We start from the raw sequence: 19972 nt of genomic DNA, 5'->3' as shown, positions 1-19972 counted from the left end.
TTCCGCTCTGCTCTAGGGACCCAGGTTTCTTCTGTTGTATTGTCCTACCATTCCCTAGGGCATTGCCCTTGTCTGCTTATTTAAAAAAAAAGCAAAAACTGGCTCAGCAGTACCTGTGCATCTTCCAGGTAGAGGGAAGGGGGAGAGAGAAGAGGTAAGGAAATGACACAGCAGTTGAATATGTGGCTTACAGTTGCATTTATACCAGTGGCAAGAACTTGGACATATGGTCACATCTAGCTGTAAGGAAGCTGGAAGCATAGTCTCTAGCTAGGCAACTTTGTTGGGGAAGCAAATTGGGAGGAGTATCCATTAAAAGAAAGACAATGATAATGGATGCTAGGGAACCATAGGCAGTCTTGACACACAGAACCTGACACACTGAGAACGTATATGGTTATTTACAACAAGGACACAAATGGAATAGAAACTGCAAATGGGAGGGAAAGCTAAAAACTAAGATGAAATCTTATATTCAGGGTCACCCCCTATGTTCGTGTGAATGTTAGTAGAGCCAGGCATGAACTTCTTTTCTTTTCTGCGTTACGCGGGCCTCTCACCGCTGTGACCTCTCCCGTCGCGGAGCACAGGCTCCGGACGCGCAGGCTCAGCGGCCATGGCTCACGGGCCCAGCCGCTCCGGGGCATGTGGGATCCTCCCGGACCGGGGCACGAACCCGTGTCCCCTGCATCGTCAGGCAGACTCTCAACCACTAAGCCACCAGGGAAGCCCTAGGCATGAACTTTTTTTCTTTGCTTGCTGTCTCTACCACTCTGACATCTTCCTCATTCTCGTATTGAAAGAGAGCTAGCTGGGAGAGGGCCGTTTAAGGCATATTTCTTTCTTGTCTTCATGTGAGAAATTTATGTTTTTTTCAAGAGGTTAGTTTTATTTTCTTTGTTTTATTTTTATCTAATAGACACTTGTGGACTATGCAACTTAACATGTTTTTCTCCTTGAAGAGGTTGCTCGAAGCTTAGAAATAAATGTTTTACCTATAGTAATAAGTGCGTAGGGCTTTGTGATACCCATTTTTGTATTTCCCTCATTCCTGCTTCCCTTTTATGTCTGTACCATTATTTTGCTTTTCCTTTAGAACCTAATTCCAAGTGATCTGATTGTACATCTAGAACAAGGCAGGATTTGATAAACAAGATTATCACGTTTCCATTGCATACACCAAAATCAACCATTTACTAATATTATATGGTAACTTTCATTCACTTAGTAAACATTTTCTAGATATTCTTTAAGGCACCGAAAATAAAAGTTGCCCTTAAAGAATTTGCCACCTAGTATATTGCTAGTACAAGTAACAGAATCATTCCAGTAAACAGTGTGAAGGATTTTATGGAGTTATTTCTTATAGCATCCTTAATATAAGTCAGTGGCATAATTCCAAGTCTCAATTCAGTAAAAGCAATTCTACCAAGGAACAGTGTGATACAGTCCATATGTGAGTTTTTTTGCTGGATTAGAAAACCTGTTATAACATTGTTTCAGCTGATCATTTACTAAGTATTGGGTGTCCTTAAACCTGAGATTATATGCCCTGGCAAGTACCTAATATTCAGTCTCCCTATGAAGGCAGAGATTCTGTGGATGTTGCTAAGCCCTATATACACAGTGCTTTACACAGTGCCTGGCCCATGGTAGGTGTTTTTTTGTTTCTTTGTTTTTTGAATTTTATTTTATTTATTTTTTTATACAGCAGGTTCTTATTAGTCATCAATTTTATACACATCAGTGTATACATGTCAATCCCAATTGCCCAATTCATCCCATCCCCACCCCCCGCCGCTTTCCCCGCCTTGGTGTCTATACGTTTGTTCTCTGCATATGTCTCAATTTCTGCCCTGCAAACCGATTCATCTGTACCATTTTTCTAGGTTCCACATATATGCGTTAGTATACGATATTTGTTTTTCTCTTTCTGAGTTACTTCATTCTGCATGACAGTCTCTAGATCCATCCACGTCTCAACAAATGACCCAATTTCGTTCATTTTTATGGCTGAGTAATATTCCATTGTATATATGTACCATATCTTCTTTATCCATTCGTCTGTCAATGGGCATTTATGTTGCTTCCATGACCTGGCTATTGTAAATAGTGCTGCAGTGAAAATTGGGGTGCATGTGTCTTTTTGAATTATGGTTTTCTCTGGGTATATGCCCCGTAGTGGGATTGCTGGATCATAAGGTAATTCTATTTTTGGCTTTTTAAGGAACCTCCATACTGTTCTCCATAGTGGCTGTATCAATTTACATTCCCACCAACAGTGCAAGAGGGTTCCCTTTTCTCCACACCCTCTCCAGCATTTGTTGTCTGTAGACTTTCCGGTGATGCCCATTCTAACTGGTGTGAGGTGATACCTCATTGCAGTTTTGATTTGCATTTCTCTAATAATTAGTGATGTTGAGCAGCTTTTCATGTGCTTCTTGGCCATCTGTATGTCTTCTTTGGAGAAATGTCTATTTAGGTCTTCTGCCCATTTTTGGATTGGGTTGTTTGTTTTTTTAGTATTGAGCTGCATGAGCTGTTTATATATTTTGGAGATTAATCGTTTGTCCATTGATTTGTTTGCAAATATTTTCTCCTATTCTGAGGGTTGCCTTTTCATCTTGTTTATGATTTCCTTTGCTGTGCAAAAGCTTTGAAGTTTCATTAGGTCCCTTTTGTTTATTTTTGTCTTTATTTCCATTACTCTAGGAGGTGGATCAAAAAAGATCTTGCTGTGATTTATGTCAAAGAGTGTTCTTCCTATGTATTCCTCTAAGAGTTTTACAGTGTCCGGTCTTACATTTAGGTCTCTTATCCATTTTGAGTGTATTTTTTTGTATGGTGTTAGGGAGTGTTCTAATTTCTTTTACATGTAGCTGTCCAGTTTTCCCAGCACCACTTATTGAAGAGACTGTCTTTTCTCCATTGTATATCCTTGCCTCCTTTGTCATAGATTAGTTAACCATAGATGCGTGAGTTTATCTCTGGGCGTTCTGTCTTGTTCCATTGATCTGTGTTTCTGTTTTTGTGCCAGTACCATATTGTCTTGATTACTGTAGCTTTGTAGTTTAGGCTGAAGTCAGGGAGTCTGATTCCTCCAGCTCTGTATTTTTTTCCCTCAGGACTGCTTTGGCTATTTGGGGTCTTTTGTGTCTCCATACAAATTTTAAGATGATTTGTTCTAGTTCCGTAAAAAATGTCATTGGTAGGGCTTCCCTGGTGGCGCAGTGGTTGAGAGTCCGCCTGCCGATGCAGGAGACATGGGTTCGCGCTCCGGTCCGGGAAGATCCCACATGCCGCGGAGCAGCTGGGCCTGTGAGCCATGGCCACTGAGCCTGCGCATCCGGAGCCTGTGCTCCGCAGCGGGAAAGGCCACAACAGTGAGAGGCCCGCGTACCGCAAAAAAAAAAAAAAAGAAGAAGAAATGCCATTGGTAATTTGATAGGGGTTGCATTGAATCTGTAGATTGTTTTGGGTAGTATAGTCATTTTCACAATATTGATTTCTCCAATCCAAGGACATGGTATATCTCTCCATCTGTTGGTATCATCGTTAATTTCTTTCATCAGTGCCTTACAGTTTTCTGCATACAGGTCTTTTGTCTCCTTAGGCAGGTTTATTCCTAGGTATTTTATTCTTTTTGTTGCAGTGGTAAATGGGAGTGTTTCCTTAATTTCTCTTTCAGATTTTTCATCATTAGTGTATGGGAATGCAAGAGATTTCTGTGCATTAATTTTGTATCCTACAACTTTACCCAATTCATTGATTAGCTCTAGTAGTCTTCTGGTGGCATCTTTAGGATTCTCTATGTATCTATGTATGTATCATGTCATCTGCAAACAGTGACAGTTTTACTTCTTCTTTTCCGATTTGTATTCCTTTTATTTCTTTTTCTTCTGTGATTGCCGTGGCTAAGACTTCCAAAGCTAGGTGGAATAATAGTGGCAAGAGTGGACATCCTTGTCTCGTTCCTGATCTTAGAGGAAATGCTTTCAGTTTTTCACCATTGAAAATGATGTTTGCTGTGGGTTTGTCATATATGGCCTTTATTATGTTGAGGTATGTTCCCTCTGTGCCCACTTTCTGGAGAGTTTTTATCATAAATGGGTGTTGAATTTTGTCACAAGCTTTTTCTGCATCTATTGAGATGTTCATATGTTTTTTATTCTTCAATTTGTTAATATGGTGTATCACATTGATTGATTTGCGTATATTGAAGAATCCTTGCATTCCTGGGATAAACGCCACTTGATCATGGTGTATTATCCTTTTAGTGTTTTGCTGGATTCTGTTTGCTAGTATTTTGTTGAGGATTTTTGCATCTATATTCATCAGTGATATTGGTCTGTAATTTTCTTTTTTTGTAGTATCTTTGTCTGGTTTTGGTATCAGGGTGACGGTGGTCTCGTAGAATGACTTCAGGAGTGTCTAAAACTAGCTGTTGAATGAATTAAAATTGATTAAATGAAATAAATGAAAGGGGGGGAAGGTATGTGGAAGGTGAGGAACTTAACAAAAAAACTGTCAGCAGGAGCACCCTCAGGCAGGACCAGAATTTTTCTCAGAACATGGCTTTGAATCTGTTGCTCAGACAGATAGGTGATTGGAGCAGCAATTTCTTCTGCTCCATATAACTTTACCCCAGTAGTTTTAGTCTGGACAATTTTCAAGGCAGCCTTTGTCAGGAAAAAAAATAACATCCTTAGAGCTTGTAACTTTGAACTATTTTCTGGCCTACCCTTTAAAATTTATAAAACATACAGCAAAGTTAACCAGTTGAGAGGGGATTTGATTTGTGGAATTATCTATAATCCAGGAAAAACCAAGATTGTCTATCAAAAACAAGAACTTGTTTTAGAATAGCTCCTTCAGTGTCCCTCTTTCTGGCAGCAGCTAACATGGCCAGTTGAATCATTAACCTTGACTCCTGAGGCATAATTAAAGTACAGACAAGCTCTGGTTAGCATCTATAGCTGACGTGAACCTCAGGCAGCTTAGCCCACAATTCCTATACATAGAGTCAAGGACTGGAGAAAGGTCACAAGCCACAGTCTAATAATTCATGTCAAATTGCTCTAAAAGTGAAATCACCATACCCAAAGCCACATTTCCTTCTCATGCTCAGTTTGTCAGGCATTTGGTTAGAATGTCCAGTATCCTAATAAACTATCTCTGGATTCAGTGAAATGCAGTCATGCTGAACAGTTAAAGGTGAATAGTCAAGGAAAGTTTGGTGATTGGGGTCAGAAAGCTTCCTCAGGTGATTTTATCAACTTGAATTCTTGACCAGCTGGGCAGTGTAAGGAAGGGATCAGTACTAAGATCCAGTCAGAAAATGGAATTTATAAAAATCAGCAGTAAACTGTTAACCTATCGTCTCAAAGCTTTCAACATCATCTCTGCGATAAGTTCCAAATATTCATCTCCAGCACAGACCTTTCCCCTGAATTCCAGAATCACCTGCCCAGTTGCCTACTTGACATCTTCACTAGGATATCTAACCAAGTTTTCAAATTCAACATCCAAAACTAAGCTTTTCACCTTCAAATCTTGTTCTCTCAAAAATCTTTCCATTTCAGTAAATATCAACTGCATTCTTCTAATTGCTCAATCTAAAACCTTGGAGATAGCCTCAGTTCCACCCTCTCTCTCACGTGCTGTATCTAGCCCATTAACAAATACCTTGGCTCTTTCTTGAGAGTGAATTCAGAATCCAGCCACCTCTCACCAACTGCACTGCTTACAACTGGTCCAAGTCACCACTGTTACTTCAATAGCCTAATTAGTCTCTCTGCTTCTACCCTAGTACCCAGCTCTTCAGTGTGTTTTCAACACAGCAGCCAAAGTGGCGCTGTTAAAACACAAATTGTCACTTCTCAAAACCTTTAATGGCTTCCCATATGACTCAAAGCCTTTGTAGTGGCCTCCAAGGCCTGACATAATCTGTGCTCCCACCCTGTTACCTCTCTGACCTCATCTCACACAGCTCTCTCTTCACTCGTTTCAGTCTAGCCACACTGGCCTCTTAATTTTTCAGACACACTAGGCATTCTCCCACCTCAGGGTCTGTTGTACTTGCTCTTCCTTCAGTCTGCTCTACTCTTCCCCAGATAACTGCATGGGTTCTTCCTTCACCCCCTTCAGTTCTTAGCTGTTCCCTTTTCAGTGAGGCCTTCCTTCTTGATCTGTATTTCTAAAACTGTAAAATCCACCCCAGTCCTTAACCATCCTCCTCCTCTGCTTCATCTGTATATTTATTGATTTATTTTCAGCACACAGTACTATGTATTTTATTTATCTTCTTTATTGTCTGGTCCCCTACCCTTGCTAATAGAATGTATGCTCCATGAAGGCAGAGACATTCATCTCTTTGTTCCCTGAAGAATCCCCAGCACCTCTGGAATAGTGCTTTACACATTAGAGATGTTCGATAAAATTTGTTGAGTAAATGAATCTTAGTTTGAAATGAGTCTCAGCCAGCATGTGGGCCTCCACCATCTCATTCACCAGGTTAATATCATAGATAGTAATGCTGAAGACTCTAGTTTAAATGCTCAGATCTGTTAGCCAGCCCCAGGATTTATTCTAACTCATTTTCTTTTCATAATTATGACTAATTTAGGATAAGGTTTAAATTGGATAAGATTCTATCTACTTTGCCACTTCTGATTTTTTTCTTGTGTGCCTCATTAAACACTAATGCTTTTTTAATTTATAGAAATAATAGTGAATAAATACACTAATGTGGCATAAAGAGTTAAAATCATTTTTTAATCCAGTGTTTATGTTTTTACTGTGAGTCTTACAAAACCCTTACCTGTGAAAGATTAGCTTAGGTAAGTCTTAGTTTAAGATGATGATTTAAGTGGTCAAAGTAGACATCTTTAAAACTACTTTTAAAGTAGTTTAGCTAAAAATCAATTTCAAAACAAAAAAGAAATTAGTAATTTAAAAGTAAAATCAAAGTAGCACCGTTCAGTGTTGCTGGTTTGCATACCTAGCTGTCTATTTTTTCTACCTTGAAATATATGTGCAAAACATCTTGTGATATGTGTATAACTGAGAGGGTTTATATATACTTTTAATGTATTTACTAAAATATGCTCTGACACTTGAGTTGATATTAAAAATATCTTATATTTGAAGGTCAGAATATCAAATCTCTTTCTAATATATCTCTGCAGTGCATTCCTAGGTCCCAAAGACCTTTTCCCTTATAAGGAATACAAAGACAAGTTTGGAAAGTCAAACAAACGGAAAGGATTTAATGAAGGATTGTGGGAAATAGAAAATAACCCAGGAGTAAAGTTTACTGGATACCAGGTGATGGTTTACTTCATTATCACTTGCTGCATCTCATTTTTTATTTTAACTCTTTTTTGGATCTTTCTTATATGTCCTTTGTACTAATGATTACCCACCACCCATTTGAAGTCAGAATTCTTTCTGGTTCCAGTAGCACTTTGGATTGAATGTACAGGCATACCTTGCTCTGTTGCACTTCACAGATACTGCATTTTTTACAAATCAAAGGTTTGTGGCAACTCTGCATTGAGCAAGCCTGTTGGCCCCATTTTTCCAACAGCATTTGCTTACCTCATGTCTTGGCATCACATTTTGGTAATTCTCTCAATATTTCAAACTTTTTCATTATTCTTATATTTGTTATAGTGACCTGTGATCAGTGCTCTTTGATGTTACTATTACAATTGTTTTGGGGCACCACAAACCACACCCATATAAGACAGTAAACTTAATTGATAATGTTGTGTGTGTTCTGACTGCGCCACTGATCAGCTGTTCCCCTTTCTCCCCCTCCTTGAGCCTCCCTATCCCCTGAGACACAACAGTATTGAAGCTGGGCCAGTTAATAACCCTGCAATGGCATCTTAAGTATTCAGGTGAAAGGAAAAATCACACATCTCTTACTTTAAATCAAAAGCTAGAAATGATTAAGCTTAGTGAGAAAGGCATGTCGAGAACTGGAATAGGCTGAAAGCTAGGCCTCTTGGAGCCAAGCAGTTAGCCAAGTTGTGAATGCAAGGGAAAAGTTCTTGAAAGAATTTAAAAGCACTACTCTGGTGAACACATGAATAATAAGAAAGCAAAACAGCCTTATTGCTACGGTGGAGAAGGTTTGAGTAGTCTGGATAGAAGATCAAACCGGCCACAACATTCCCTTAAGCTAAAGCCTAATCTAGAGAAGGCCCTAACTCTCTTAGATTCTCTGAACACTAAGAGAGGTGAGGAAGTACAGAAGAAAAGTTTGAAGCTAACCGAGGTTGATGCCAGAGGTTTAAGGAAAGAAGCCATTTCTATAACATAAAAGTGCAAGGTGAAGCAGCAAGTGCTGATGTAGAAGCTGCCGCAAGTTATCCAGAAGATCTAGCTAAGATAATTAATGAAGGTGGCTACATTGAACAACAGATTTTCAATGTAGGTGAAATGGCCTTCTATTGGAAGTTGCCATCTAGGACTTTCATAGAGGAGAAGTCTATGCCTGACTTGAAAGCCTCAAAGGACAAGCTGACTCTTGTTAGGAGCTAATGCAACTGGTGACTTTCAGTTGAAGCCAGTGCTCATTGACCATTCTAGAAATCCTAGGGCCCTTAAGAATTATGCTGAATCTACTCTGCCTGTGTTTTATAAGTGGAACACCAAAGCCTGAATGACAGCACAGTCTATTGACAACATGGTATACTAAATATTTTAAGCCCACCGTTGAGACCTACTGCTCAGAAAAAAGATTCCTTTGAAAATCTTGATATTACTGCTCGTTGACAATGCACCTGGTCACCCAGAAGCTCTAATGGAGATATACGATGAGATCAGTGTTGTTTTCATGCCTTCTAACACAACATCCATTCTGCAGCCATGGATCAAAGAGTAATTTAGACTTTCAAGTTTATTATTTAAGAAATACATTTAGTAAGGCTATAGCTGCCATAGATGATGATTCCTCTGATGGATCTGGGCAAAAGTCAGTTGAAAACCTTCTGGAAAGTATTCAGCATTCTAGATGCCATTAAGAACATTCATGATTCATAGGAAGAGGTCAGAATATCAACATTAACAGGAGTTTGGAAAAAGTGGATTCCAAACCTCATGGATGACTTGGAGGGTTTCAAGACTTCAGTGGAGGAAGGAACTGCAGATGTGGTGGAAATGGCAAGAGAATTAGAATTAGAAGCAGAGCCTGGAGATGTAACTAAATTGTTGCAAACTCCTGCTAAAACTTGAATGGATAAGGAATTGCTTCTTATGGATAAGCAGAGTGTAGTTTCTTGAGATGAAAGCTACTCCTGGTGAAGATGCTGTGAAGATTGTTGACATGACCACAAAGGATTCAGAATATTATATAAACTTAGTTGATAAAGTGGTGACAGGGTTTGAGAGGACTGACTCCAAGTTTGAAAGAAATTCTGTGGTGGGTAAAATGCTATCCAGCTGCATTGCCTGCTACAGAGAAATCATTTGTCAATTGATACTGCAGACTTCACTGTTGTCTTATTTTAAGAAGTTGCCACAGCCTCCCAGCCTTCAGCAGCCACCACCCTGACCAGTCAGCAACCATCAGCATGGCTGACCCTCCACCAGCAAAAAGATGAGGACTCACTGAAGGCTCAGATGATGGTTAGCATTTTTTAGCAATAAAGTATTTTTAAATTAAGGTATACACATTGTTTTTATAGATATAATGCTACTGCAAACTTAGTAGACTACAGTTTAGTATAAACATAACTTTTATATGCACTGGGGAACCAAAAAATTCATGTGACTTGCTTTATTGTGATATTTACTTTATTGCTGTGGTCTGCAACTGAACCTGCAGTATCTCCGAGGTATGCCTGTAATTCTGTTACCTTAAGAGGGTTCATGTCAATTGGTCACTGGAAAATTGAAGTTGACAGCCGTTTATTTTGAAAATCTTGAGTAAGCTGAACTTCTTCTAATTAGAATAGAATGATTCTTTTCATAGTCTGTAGTCTTTGCTATTTTTCAAAAATGTAATTAGCTAATATTTTATTATCTCTTAGGCAATTCAGCAACAGAGCTCTTCAGAAACCGAGGGAGAAGGCGGGAATACTGCAGATGCAAGCAGTGAGGAAGAAGGTGATAGAGTAGAAGAAGATGGAAAAGGCAAAAGAAAGAATGAAAAAGCAGGCTCAAAACGGAAAAAGTCATACACTTCAAAGGTTACTAAGAAACCTTTCCCATTGTTGTTAATGCTGTATGCATATTCATTAAAGGTTTTTAGATTACTTTTAATTCATTCACTGGGCACATAGAAATATATTAGCTCTGTGGAGCCTCTGCCTTTAGAGACAGTAATATATCTGAGGGGAATAAGACAGGTGATCTTAGATGTGAGGTTAACTGGTATTGACTCATAAGGGCTGTTGACCCTGAAAATAGCACCTTCTCTGTTGGAGGAGGACTGTTCTTTAATCAAGGATGTAAGAATAGGTATTCCTCTTATAACAACCCCCAGGTGAGCCCTGAAGAATTTAGGAATATAGGAGACTCAGTACAATTTAGGACTATGTCTAGTATTATAGATGTAAATATAAAGATAGACTCTTTCTTGTCTCTCTGCTTTAAAGAATGTGCTTTGGTTCTTTATTTGTTCAGTTCTCATATCTCAGGTCACCTATTCTATGTCAGACACTTGTACTAGGTAGATAGTGGTGAGCAAATCCAACGCCATTCCTACCCTCATGTAACTTACAATACAGTGGGTTGGAGGGGGTGGAAACACAGAGTTAAAAAACAAATAATAAATAACTGTAAATTCTGAAAGGGCTATGAAGGAAATGAATGGGAGCAGGGAACAACAGAGTAAGTGTATCTATTTAGATAAAGTGGCCGGGCCTTTCCGAAAAGATGAAATTTATGCCGAGACCTGAAAGAAGAGCATGGGACGAGGAGCGCGTGTGGCAGAGCAGCAAAGCTCTGAGGGAGGGAAGAGTTTGACATGGCCTGGATTGAAAGAAGGCAGGCATGATTGGAGAATCATGATCGGGAGGGAGAGACAGGCAAAGGCTAAATAATGGAGACTGGCACGCCATGTTAAGGAGTTTGAATTTTATTCCAGATGTAACAATCATTTATTGGAGGCGTGACATGATCCTTGACTTACAAATTGAAAGTTTAGGTTTTTCATACAGTAATTCAGAAATACAATTGAAAAAACTATGATATTGTGGAAATTCTTCACCTTTTAGAAACTTAAAGCAGGGTAGATGGATCTTTGAAGATAAAGATGGGTACAAGTTTTGCTGCAATTGGTCTGTCACACAGTTGAATACTTGGACAGATTACTTCCATTTAGACTCTGGTATTTATTGGCTGGATATACTTAGGAAATTCCTTAAAAACAAGTATCAAGGGTTTCTTAGACTATCAACATTTTATTTTACAGTCTATAAAATCCACCCAACTGGCATACGGGTAAAATTGTATGAATGCATGTAACTTCCTGTACACCTAATGAAAAACATGGTATCTGCCTTAAATGGGGGTAAAGTTTGCAAATGGCAACAAAATAATTAGAATTTTCCCTAACAGACTGTATATTCCATAGGGGTTATTTTTTAAGCTGAATTTCTTTTAACATTTTGGACTTCATTTAAACACCCAATTGAATTTAATTTAGTTTATGATTGCCTGCTGAGCTTCTGTGTAATGTGTTGCACCACCCTAAATTATCTAAGCCCTCTAAGGTACCTGAGGTATTTAATAGTGTGGATATGTGGCTTTTAAATGTCATTATTTCATCACTCTTGTGAAAACCAGAAGTAATAGGGCTCATACCTGGGGTGGATTTATAATTTAAAGTAGTGAAGAGGTAAAGACATACTTTACTTACTAAGGCGTATCGATTTTAAATTAAAGAATCATTTCCTTTGCTTTCCTTCAAGATCACAACTTTCATGATCACTTAAGAACCATGATTTTTAATTTTCAATATCAACCGAGTAACCTAGCACAATAGTTCTCAAACTTTTGCATGCATCAGAATCACCTGGAGGGCTTATTAAAACACTTATTGCTGAGTGTCAGCACCCCCCACCATTTTCTATTTTAGTAGGTCTAGGGCAGGGTCCAGGGTGGGGAATTAAATATCCAGTGAGCTGATGTTGCTGATCTGGGAACCACGTTTAGAGCCACTTACCTCGTATAACCTCACTGCTCTCTTTGGCTTCCCAGATGTTTCCTTTTTGTTGAATATGGTGATTTTTTTTACATCTGTTTCTTGAATAATCTTCCTTTACCACTAAACTCTTGGTTCACAAACTTTTTTGACTGCATCCAAGTTAGGTTGAGGGAGAAGTCTCACTTTCCCTCTCCCTCACCTAATTCTGTTTTTTCTGTGGAAAAAAATGTTCATAAGAGCCATAGTATAAGCACATTTGAGGGAGGTTATATATATATCATTTTAGCAGTAAGTGTATGTGTGATTCATATTTGAGCCATAACAGATACTAGAAAATTATAAGCAAAAAATATTTTGCATGCAAGTTATTTACTGTATAAAGTAGGGCTAATCAGAGAGCCTCACAACAAACTAAACTGATGATGATAGTAAACCGTTAGTAATCTTAGTTAAAAACCAAAGATAGCAACAGTTGGACACACAACCAATTCAAAACCATATTGATGAAACTGATGAAGGGTCCTTCCCCAAAATTACAGGAATTGCGACGATCTGCATAAGCACAGTAAGCGCTTTCTAAGGTTACCAAATATAGCTTGGCAGCCAGATTTCTTAGTAGAATACCGAATGTGACTCATTAGCAAAACATAGTAATGCCCTAATTCTAGTCTATGTATATCAAATTATAAAGCTTAAAAACTCACTTGTAGAAAAAAAAAAAAAAACTCGTAGGATTACTCGTAAGTATCCTTTGTAAGCACTATAAATTTTAGGGAGTTCTGCCTATTATCTGTAAGAACTGCAAGTCAAGGACTATTACTTGAGAATTATTATATAAAGCAACTATTGCATTTCAATAATTATACTGTATTTACTAGGAGAACAAAAGTATTTCACTTTTTACATCATCATACTTGATCTAAACTTTAACTCCAGGCACTCCATGTTTGGATTATTAAACCCCTGCTTTCCCTCCTTGTAAAAAGTAAAAATGAAGTCATTTTAAACTGACATTTTGGGCTTGGTTGGTAGTTTCATTTAAGTAAGATAGAAGCAGTGTAATTCCATATTCTGTCACATAGCTAGAAGATATTTTCTCTTTGAAAGTTGCATTTTAAAATATTGATTGTCTCAGGAAGCTCAGATTTGCTAATTCATTTCTGTAAGACCAAAAGTGACTTGCTTTAATGAGTTTTGCCTTAGCTGTTATTTACCATGTGCTTAAAGATTCATAAAATTTCTCAAAAAGGAAATGTAAGTGAAATGCTACATGTTATTTTCTTAAAGGTACACAGTGGGGCCAGCTTTTGATCATTTTAATGCTGTTCTGCAAAGCAGCTCTGGCTGCGAACTATAATTGTATTTTCATCTTCACTGTAGAGTTCATCTTGGTTTCAAATGCAAGTTGATAAGAAAAAAAGGGCTAGTTTTCCAGTGTGGCCTTGAGTTCTTAAATAACTATCCATAATTTAAAAGATTAAAGTTAATTCATATCATATGGTGATAGAAAAGTTTTGTCAAGATCATCCCATGTATACCATTAACCAAACAGCTTCCATAAGTGTTCCAACATGAATATCCATATAGTATCCTAGATAGTTTACCTTGCTTCTCTGGACCTCACATTCTACTGTGAAATGATGGGGAAGGACAAGGAGACCTTTAGGGTGCCTTCTAGCTCTGTAGCCTTCCTAGAATGGTGTCCATCACCTATATTTATTCATTGACAGTGTTCCAGGTATGTGAATCTCTATTTTCTGCTTTTAATATCACACTACTGGAAAGAACTAGAAGGTTATCTAGTCCACCTCTACTTCCTTTCCAGCTGGTTAAACTGAGGCCCCGTGAGGTGAAATCACTTGTCCAAGGTCACCTAGCTCAGTCGTGGCACACTGCCATGTTGTATTGGTATATCCTGTATCAAGCCACAAAGACTGGATATAGGTCAGCTGCTTCTACATTTCTTACTTACATTTGTGCATTTGGGTTTCTACTTTTGACTATACTTTTTAACTTGTCTAAATATTTAGAAATCCTCTAAACAGTCCCGGAAATCTCCAGGAGATGAAGATGACAAGGACTTCAAAGAAGAAGAAAATAAAAGCAGCTCTGAGGGTGGAGATGCCGGCAATGACACAAGAAACACAACTTCAGACTTGCAAAAAACCAGTGAAGGGGTAAGAATATACCTGTGATTTCTCTTATCTTCCTGTTAACTTAGAAGACATTTTGCCTCAGAACAGATTTCATTATCTCAGCATTAGTAAACGTTGCCTTAGTAAATGGAGAAACATTCTCAGCTTGACATATACATTCACTCACAGCTCCTGAATAAGTGATCAGATGCTTAGAGTCTGAGAACAAAAGAGAGCTGGGTGGGAATTACACCTGTCTATCAGTTTGGAACTCTGACAGGTTTATTCTTTTTTAAACTAACTTCACCTTGAGAGTTTTTTAGAAGTCAGGCATGAAGTATTGAAATTATGAAATGCCACCTCAGAATTTGACAGTTGTATTTCTTATATTATAAAATGAATGGCATGTTCAAAATAGGGTATTTTATACTGCTCCTTCTTTCTTAGAAGCAGTATGTAATTTAATATACCCATGAGGATTTTAAACATTTAAATATTCAAGCTATATGTGAATATTAATGTTTAAAGGAACCAAGGGGAAAACTTGTACACTTTGAATCTTGTTAACTTTTGTTAACCTCTGTTAACTTCAAAGTCACAGGCAAGTCCACCTTCGTAAAAGTTTTAGTGAAGGCAGATTTTGCCCCTGGTCATTTTCCATGAGTCTTTATGAAGACTAATTGGACAGCAGCAAATCATTTTAAAACAATACTGATAAAATAAATTATTATTACTCTTTAGTTAAATTCTGGTTTCAGCTGAGTTCTTGCTTACTCTTGTCATTACTGTTTACCTCTCAACTGTCTCCTCCTGCTTCCAGTTACCCATGATTTTTCCCAAGTTATGATTCTGTTTATTCCCTTGTTTCTCTCACCCAGCTCAGTTTACCCCATCCTCTGCCTGTCTTCCTTCTCTTGACCTCTCTCCAATAAATTTCTAGCTGTACTTCCCATGACAGAGGAAGAGGTAGTTTACACCCGTACTACTCAGTGTGTGGTCTGCAGACAGGTAGCATCAACATCACCTGGGGGCTTGTTAGAAATGCAGAATCCAGGCTTAACCCCAGAGCTATCAAATCATAGTCTGCATTTTAACTAAACGCCCAAGTTAAAGAGAAGCACTAATCTGCACCTTCCTATCACCAGAGTCCAGAATATCATCTCCTGCTTTCTCCAAGGCTACACCCCATCAGTGGTCCCCTTTCTCTCCTATACCTTTACTTTCTTTTCTGCTGGCTCCTTACTCTCTGCCTATAAACAGTATCAGGTCTCCCTTAACCTTAAAGATACCTCCCTTCCACCATGTATCCTACTCTTTTCACCTTTCTCTTTATCTCTAATTTCTTAAAAGAGTTCTTTTTTCTCCCAGCGTCCATCTTCTCACCTACTCATGCCTTAACCCAGGGGTCCCCAACCCCCAGGCCGTGGACCGCTACCTGTCCGTCAGAGGCCTGTTAGGAACTGGGCCACCCAGCAGGAGGTGAGCAGCGGGCGAGCAAGGAAGCTTCATCTGCTGCTCCCCATCGCTCGCGTTACCGCCGGAACCATCTCCCCCCCGCACCCCACCCCTGCCCCTGCACCCCAGTCCGTGGAAAAATTGTCTTCCATGAAACACAGTCCCTGGTGCCAAATAGGTTGGGGACCACTACCTTAACCCATGGCACTCTTGTTTCTTCTTTGACCGGTTCATGGAAACTGCTCTTGTAAAGTTTCCTAGTGATCCTCTCATTGCCAAATCCAGTGTCTCCTTTAGTCTTTATTTTACTCTGCAGCATTTAATACCATTAGCCACTTTCTCCTCCTGACTTTGCCTCCAGGTCACCAGTCTCTTCTGCTTCCTCTCCCAGTGTCTCCTCAGTCTCCTTCTAGAGCACTTTTCTCTAGGCTGTCTTGGTACACTTCCAGTCTGAAAGCTTCCCCTGTTTCCATCTTATGCACTCATGTGGTTTCAGCTGTTAGGTGTTACTGATGACTTCTCACTCTAGCTCTTGCATTGTAGATTCATTTTTCTAATTTAATAAAACCATTTCTACTTTAATAACTTGAAAGCACCTCAGAAGATAGTTGCTACTAGAAGTAACAACAGCAGCAGAGTCAGAGTAGTAGTGGCTAACATTTTTACCATGTGCCACATACTGTGCTAAATGCTGTACATGCATTTGATCCTCATACAAATCCCAGGAGGTAGGTGCAGGTGTTATTTCACTTTGTAGCTGGGGAAACTGAAGCTGAAAGGATTGGGCCAGGGTCGCACAGCTAGTCAGAGCCTGAATTTGAAGCAAGAGCCTGAGATCTTTTTATTTTTAACCTGTTTCTAATAATATAATTTTATACACAAAAGGATATATATATATAATATAAAAATAAAGTAGTAAGCATGGTAATTTAATGAATACCAGAGACCCTACCACTCAGCCAAAACTAGAACATAACAATAACTTGTATCTATATACATGTTCTTCCCCATCCTATCTTCTTCCTAACCAGAGATAACCACTAGCGTTGTATTTATTATTTCCTTTCATTTTCAAAATTTTAGCCCATACCTAACATATACGTATATACTTAAATAATAATATAATTTTGCTCATTTTTGAGCTAATGCACATAAAAGAGTTTCTTTAGGGTATGTAAACTCACACTGGACATGCTGAGTCATGAGTTTAAGGTTTTTAACTTTACAAGGTAATGCCAAAGTATTTTCCTAAGTTGTTGGATCCATGTATACTCCCACCATCAGTGTATGAGTTCCCTGTGACTAACTGGGCATTGTCAGACTTTAAAATTTTTGCCAATATAGTGGATGTAAATTATAGTCTAAATTTGTGATTCTTTGATCAATAATGAAGTTGAGCCTCTTTTCACATGTTTATTGACCACCTCTGTTTCCTCTTCTGTGCAGTGCTTGATTTTGGTTTTTTGCCCATTTTCCTGTTGGACTTCTTTTCTTACTGACTTGTAGGACTCCTTTACATATTCTGGATTCTCACTGCCATGGGTGGTCACATGCATTGCAGATATCTTCTCTAAGCTGTTAGTGAACAGACTTTAATTTTATTGTAGTCAAATGTATCAAACTTTCCTTGTTATGGTTATCGTTTTTCTGTCTTGTTTAAGAAGTCTTTTCCTATCTCAAAGTCAGAAAGGTATTCTCCTATATTTCCTTTTAAAATTGTAAAGTTTTGTTCTTAACATTTCAGTGTTTAATCCATCTGGAATTGATTTTTGTGTATAGTATGAGATAGGCTCCTACTGCATTCTCCCCATAGCATAACCATTTAACCAGCACCATTTATTAAATAGTCTCTCCTTTCCTCTCTGATCTGCAGTGTCATCTGTCATATAGCCATGGGTCTCTCTCTGGGTTCTCTATTCTGTTCCTTTGGTCAGTACTAAACTTTCTTAAATTTTAGTAGCTTTATAATGTGTCCTGATATCTTATAGGGCAAGTAGCCTAATTTTTTTTTCAAATATTTAATAGACATGGTCCAGGATAGAAGGTCAGAGGGGCTTTTTTTTCTTGATGGGAGAATATACAGCACATATGCTGATGAGAATGATCCAAATATGGAATGATCACAAAATAATAATGTAAGAAAAAATTGCCACAGTAGTGCTCTTCAGAAGGCAAGAAGGCATAAAATCTAGTGCACATCCGGAAGGGTTACCTTACTCCATCCACTGAAGCAGGAGGAAATGCAGAGCGTTTGGGCACAGGGGCAGGTAAATGAGTACTTGGGGTGAGAGCATGCAAAAGTTCTCTTCTGATTGCTTTTATCTTCTTAGGAAGCAAGGTCAACATTTGAGAGTGAGAACAGGAAGAAGTGTTGAAAGTTTAAAGAGAGAGGAAAAGGGATAAAATAGTTACTTAGAAGAACAGAAGAGTGATTGGACTTGGGAAATGAAGTTGAATTGCCAGACAGCGGTAAGGGCCCACGTGAGGTTAGTGGTCATGAATTTAAAGTGAGAACAGTCAGATGGCTGTGTGTTTTTCTCCAGGCATATTCAATTGTGCAATCATGGAGTGGCAGAGAATTGCATTTAACTAGAATTGGTGCTTGCCCAGAGAATAAAGGAGGTTCAAGACAAGGGAGTTGAGGATGTATGCAAGGAAGGGATTAATTATAATGATGGACCCATGGAATCCAAAATATGTTCAGAGGGAAATAAGGATGTGAGGAAGGAGACAGGATCAACAGATTTTGCATATCCAAGAATTCTTGGAGTTGGAGTACTGGATAAAGGGAGCGAGCTGGAAAGATAGGTGGTTATAGAATAGGAAGATGTTTAGATCAAACTGCGGAAGGGTGGCAGTAGGTGCTGATGACAGTGCAGGTGAGTTTGGTATCTTGAGTGGGACAGTTTTTCATTGTGTGAGCACTGTTCACATCGCAGGATATTTAGTACCCTTGGCCCCTGCCCGTTAAATGCCACAGGACCTCCAAGTTCTTATAATAACCTAAAACGTTCCCATAATTGCCCCCAAAAGAACAGTGACTTAAAACAGTATTTGCAAATACTCTCAGTGGTTGAGAAACACTTGTCTACGAAATAGCCATGGAAATGAGTGACTGAGGTAAGGTGGAAGACGAGATCTTTGGAGAAGAGGAAGTCTAGGAACTTAAGAGGCCAGAGTGTTGGAAAGACGATCTCTCTGCATGTCGACATCCAGCAGTTATTATCCTATTGAATGACAGTGGGCCAGAGCTAAAGTCTTCAAGGAGAAAAGGGGAGTGACCTGGGGTGTCTGGAGGTGACTGCAGTAGGGAGGGGTGGTGGTTCACAATATTGAGACTAAAAGCTAGAAGGATTATTTTTCCTGGGGATGGAAGCACAGGGGAGAGGAAGAAGAGCTTAGAAATAGTCATTAAGATCAAGGACACCTTCCCCACCCCGGGGGCCTGTAGTATAAGAGCTGTGGCAAAGGAAATAGTTACCATCTGGGGGTTGCAGGAAAAGAAGCAGCACTATCTTCAGGGGAAACCAGGTTTCAGTTAGAACAAGTTGATGAGTAAAATATATCATGAATTTAGGAAATTTGCTGATGGCTATGATTTCCAAGGGGCCCAGTGGAAGAGATTAAGGAATCTGGGTTGGGGGCGGTGGGAGCATTTAAGAGATGAGGTTATAAACAAACATGTAAAAAGTGACTGAGGATGAGAGTCCAGGAAGTGATAGATGCTCTGGAGCCCATCTTGTGGCAACCGAAGTAAGCAAGAATAAAGGGCGTAAGGAAAAAGGATTATTGATGGCTCAAGGCAGATAGTGGTGTTGAAGTTATGAATATCGATAAAGAAAGGAAAGAAGAGGTTCTTACAAGGAACCCACAGACTTCTGAGACCCCCTTTATTTCCAGAGGCTCTCTGCCTTCATCCTCACCCCTGCTAGTGGAAGCATGAGGCAGAAAGGGTAGGCTCCAGAACACTTAGAGCTCCCCTTCCTGATTCATGTGGCTATAAAGTGGAGGGGACTAATCTTTGTGGCCAGGAAGCCATGCAGATAATATACCTGTTCTATTGTCTCTTGCCATGTAACAAATTATCCCAAAACTCAGTGGCCTAAAATAGCATTTTCTATGAGTCAGGAATCCAAATAGATGTAACTTGTTGATACCTCTATCTTGATCTCTCCAAAGCTGCAGTTAAAAGTATTAGCAGGGGCTCAAATCATTTTGAGGC

The 19972-nt window shown here is 39.0% G+C and overlaps 2 protein-coding genes across 3 annotated transcripts in view; one reads left to right on the top strand and one right to left on the bottom strand.

Moving 5' to 3' along the window:
- HDGFL3 (HDGF like 3) overlaps positions 1-19972 on the top strand; it is a 67659-nt gene that overhangs the window by 44000 nt on the left and 3687 nt on the right. The window contains exons 3-5 of the mRNA XM_067698313.1: positions 7188-7326; positions 10041-10199; positions 14191-14337. Coding sequence (XP_067554414.1) covers positions 7188-7326; positions 10041-10199; positions 14191-14337 — 445 coding nt within the window. The remainder of the gene's footprint in view (positions 1-7187; positions 7327-10040; positions 10200-14190; positions 14338-19972) is intronic.
- TM6SF1 (transmembrane 6 superfamily member 1) overlaps positions 11084-19972 on the bottom strand; it is a 40453-nt gene continuing 31564 nt past the window's right edge. The window contains exons 10-11 of one of the 2 annotated variants that reach the window (XR_010932651.1): positions 12179-12374; positions 11087-11373 (exon numbers count right to left, since the gene is read on the bottom strand). Coding sequence is in view for 1 of the 2 variants with exons in the window: in XM_067698258.1 (XP_067554359.1) it covers positions 12360-12374 (15 nt within the window). In the remaining variant the exon portion in view is untranslated. Of the gene's footprint in view, positions 12375-19972 lie in introns of both variants that reach the window. The other variant, XM_067698258.1, reaches the window with a different exon arrangement.

Source organism: Pseudorca crassidens, chromosome 1 (genome assembly GCF_039906515.1).
Source record: "Pseudorca crassidens isolate mPseCra1 chromosome 1, mPseCra1.hap1, whole genome shotgun sequence".
Classification (NCBI taxonomy): Eukaryota; Metazoa; Chordata; class Mammalia; order Artiodactyla; family Delphinidae; genus Pseudorca; species Pseudorca crassidens.
The sequence above is the reverse complement of the archived record's forward strand: the minus strand, read 5'-3'. Positions and strand labels throughout refer to the sequence as shown.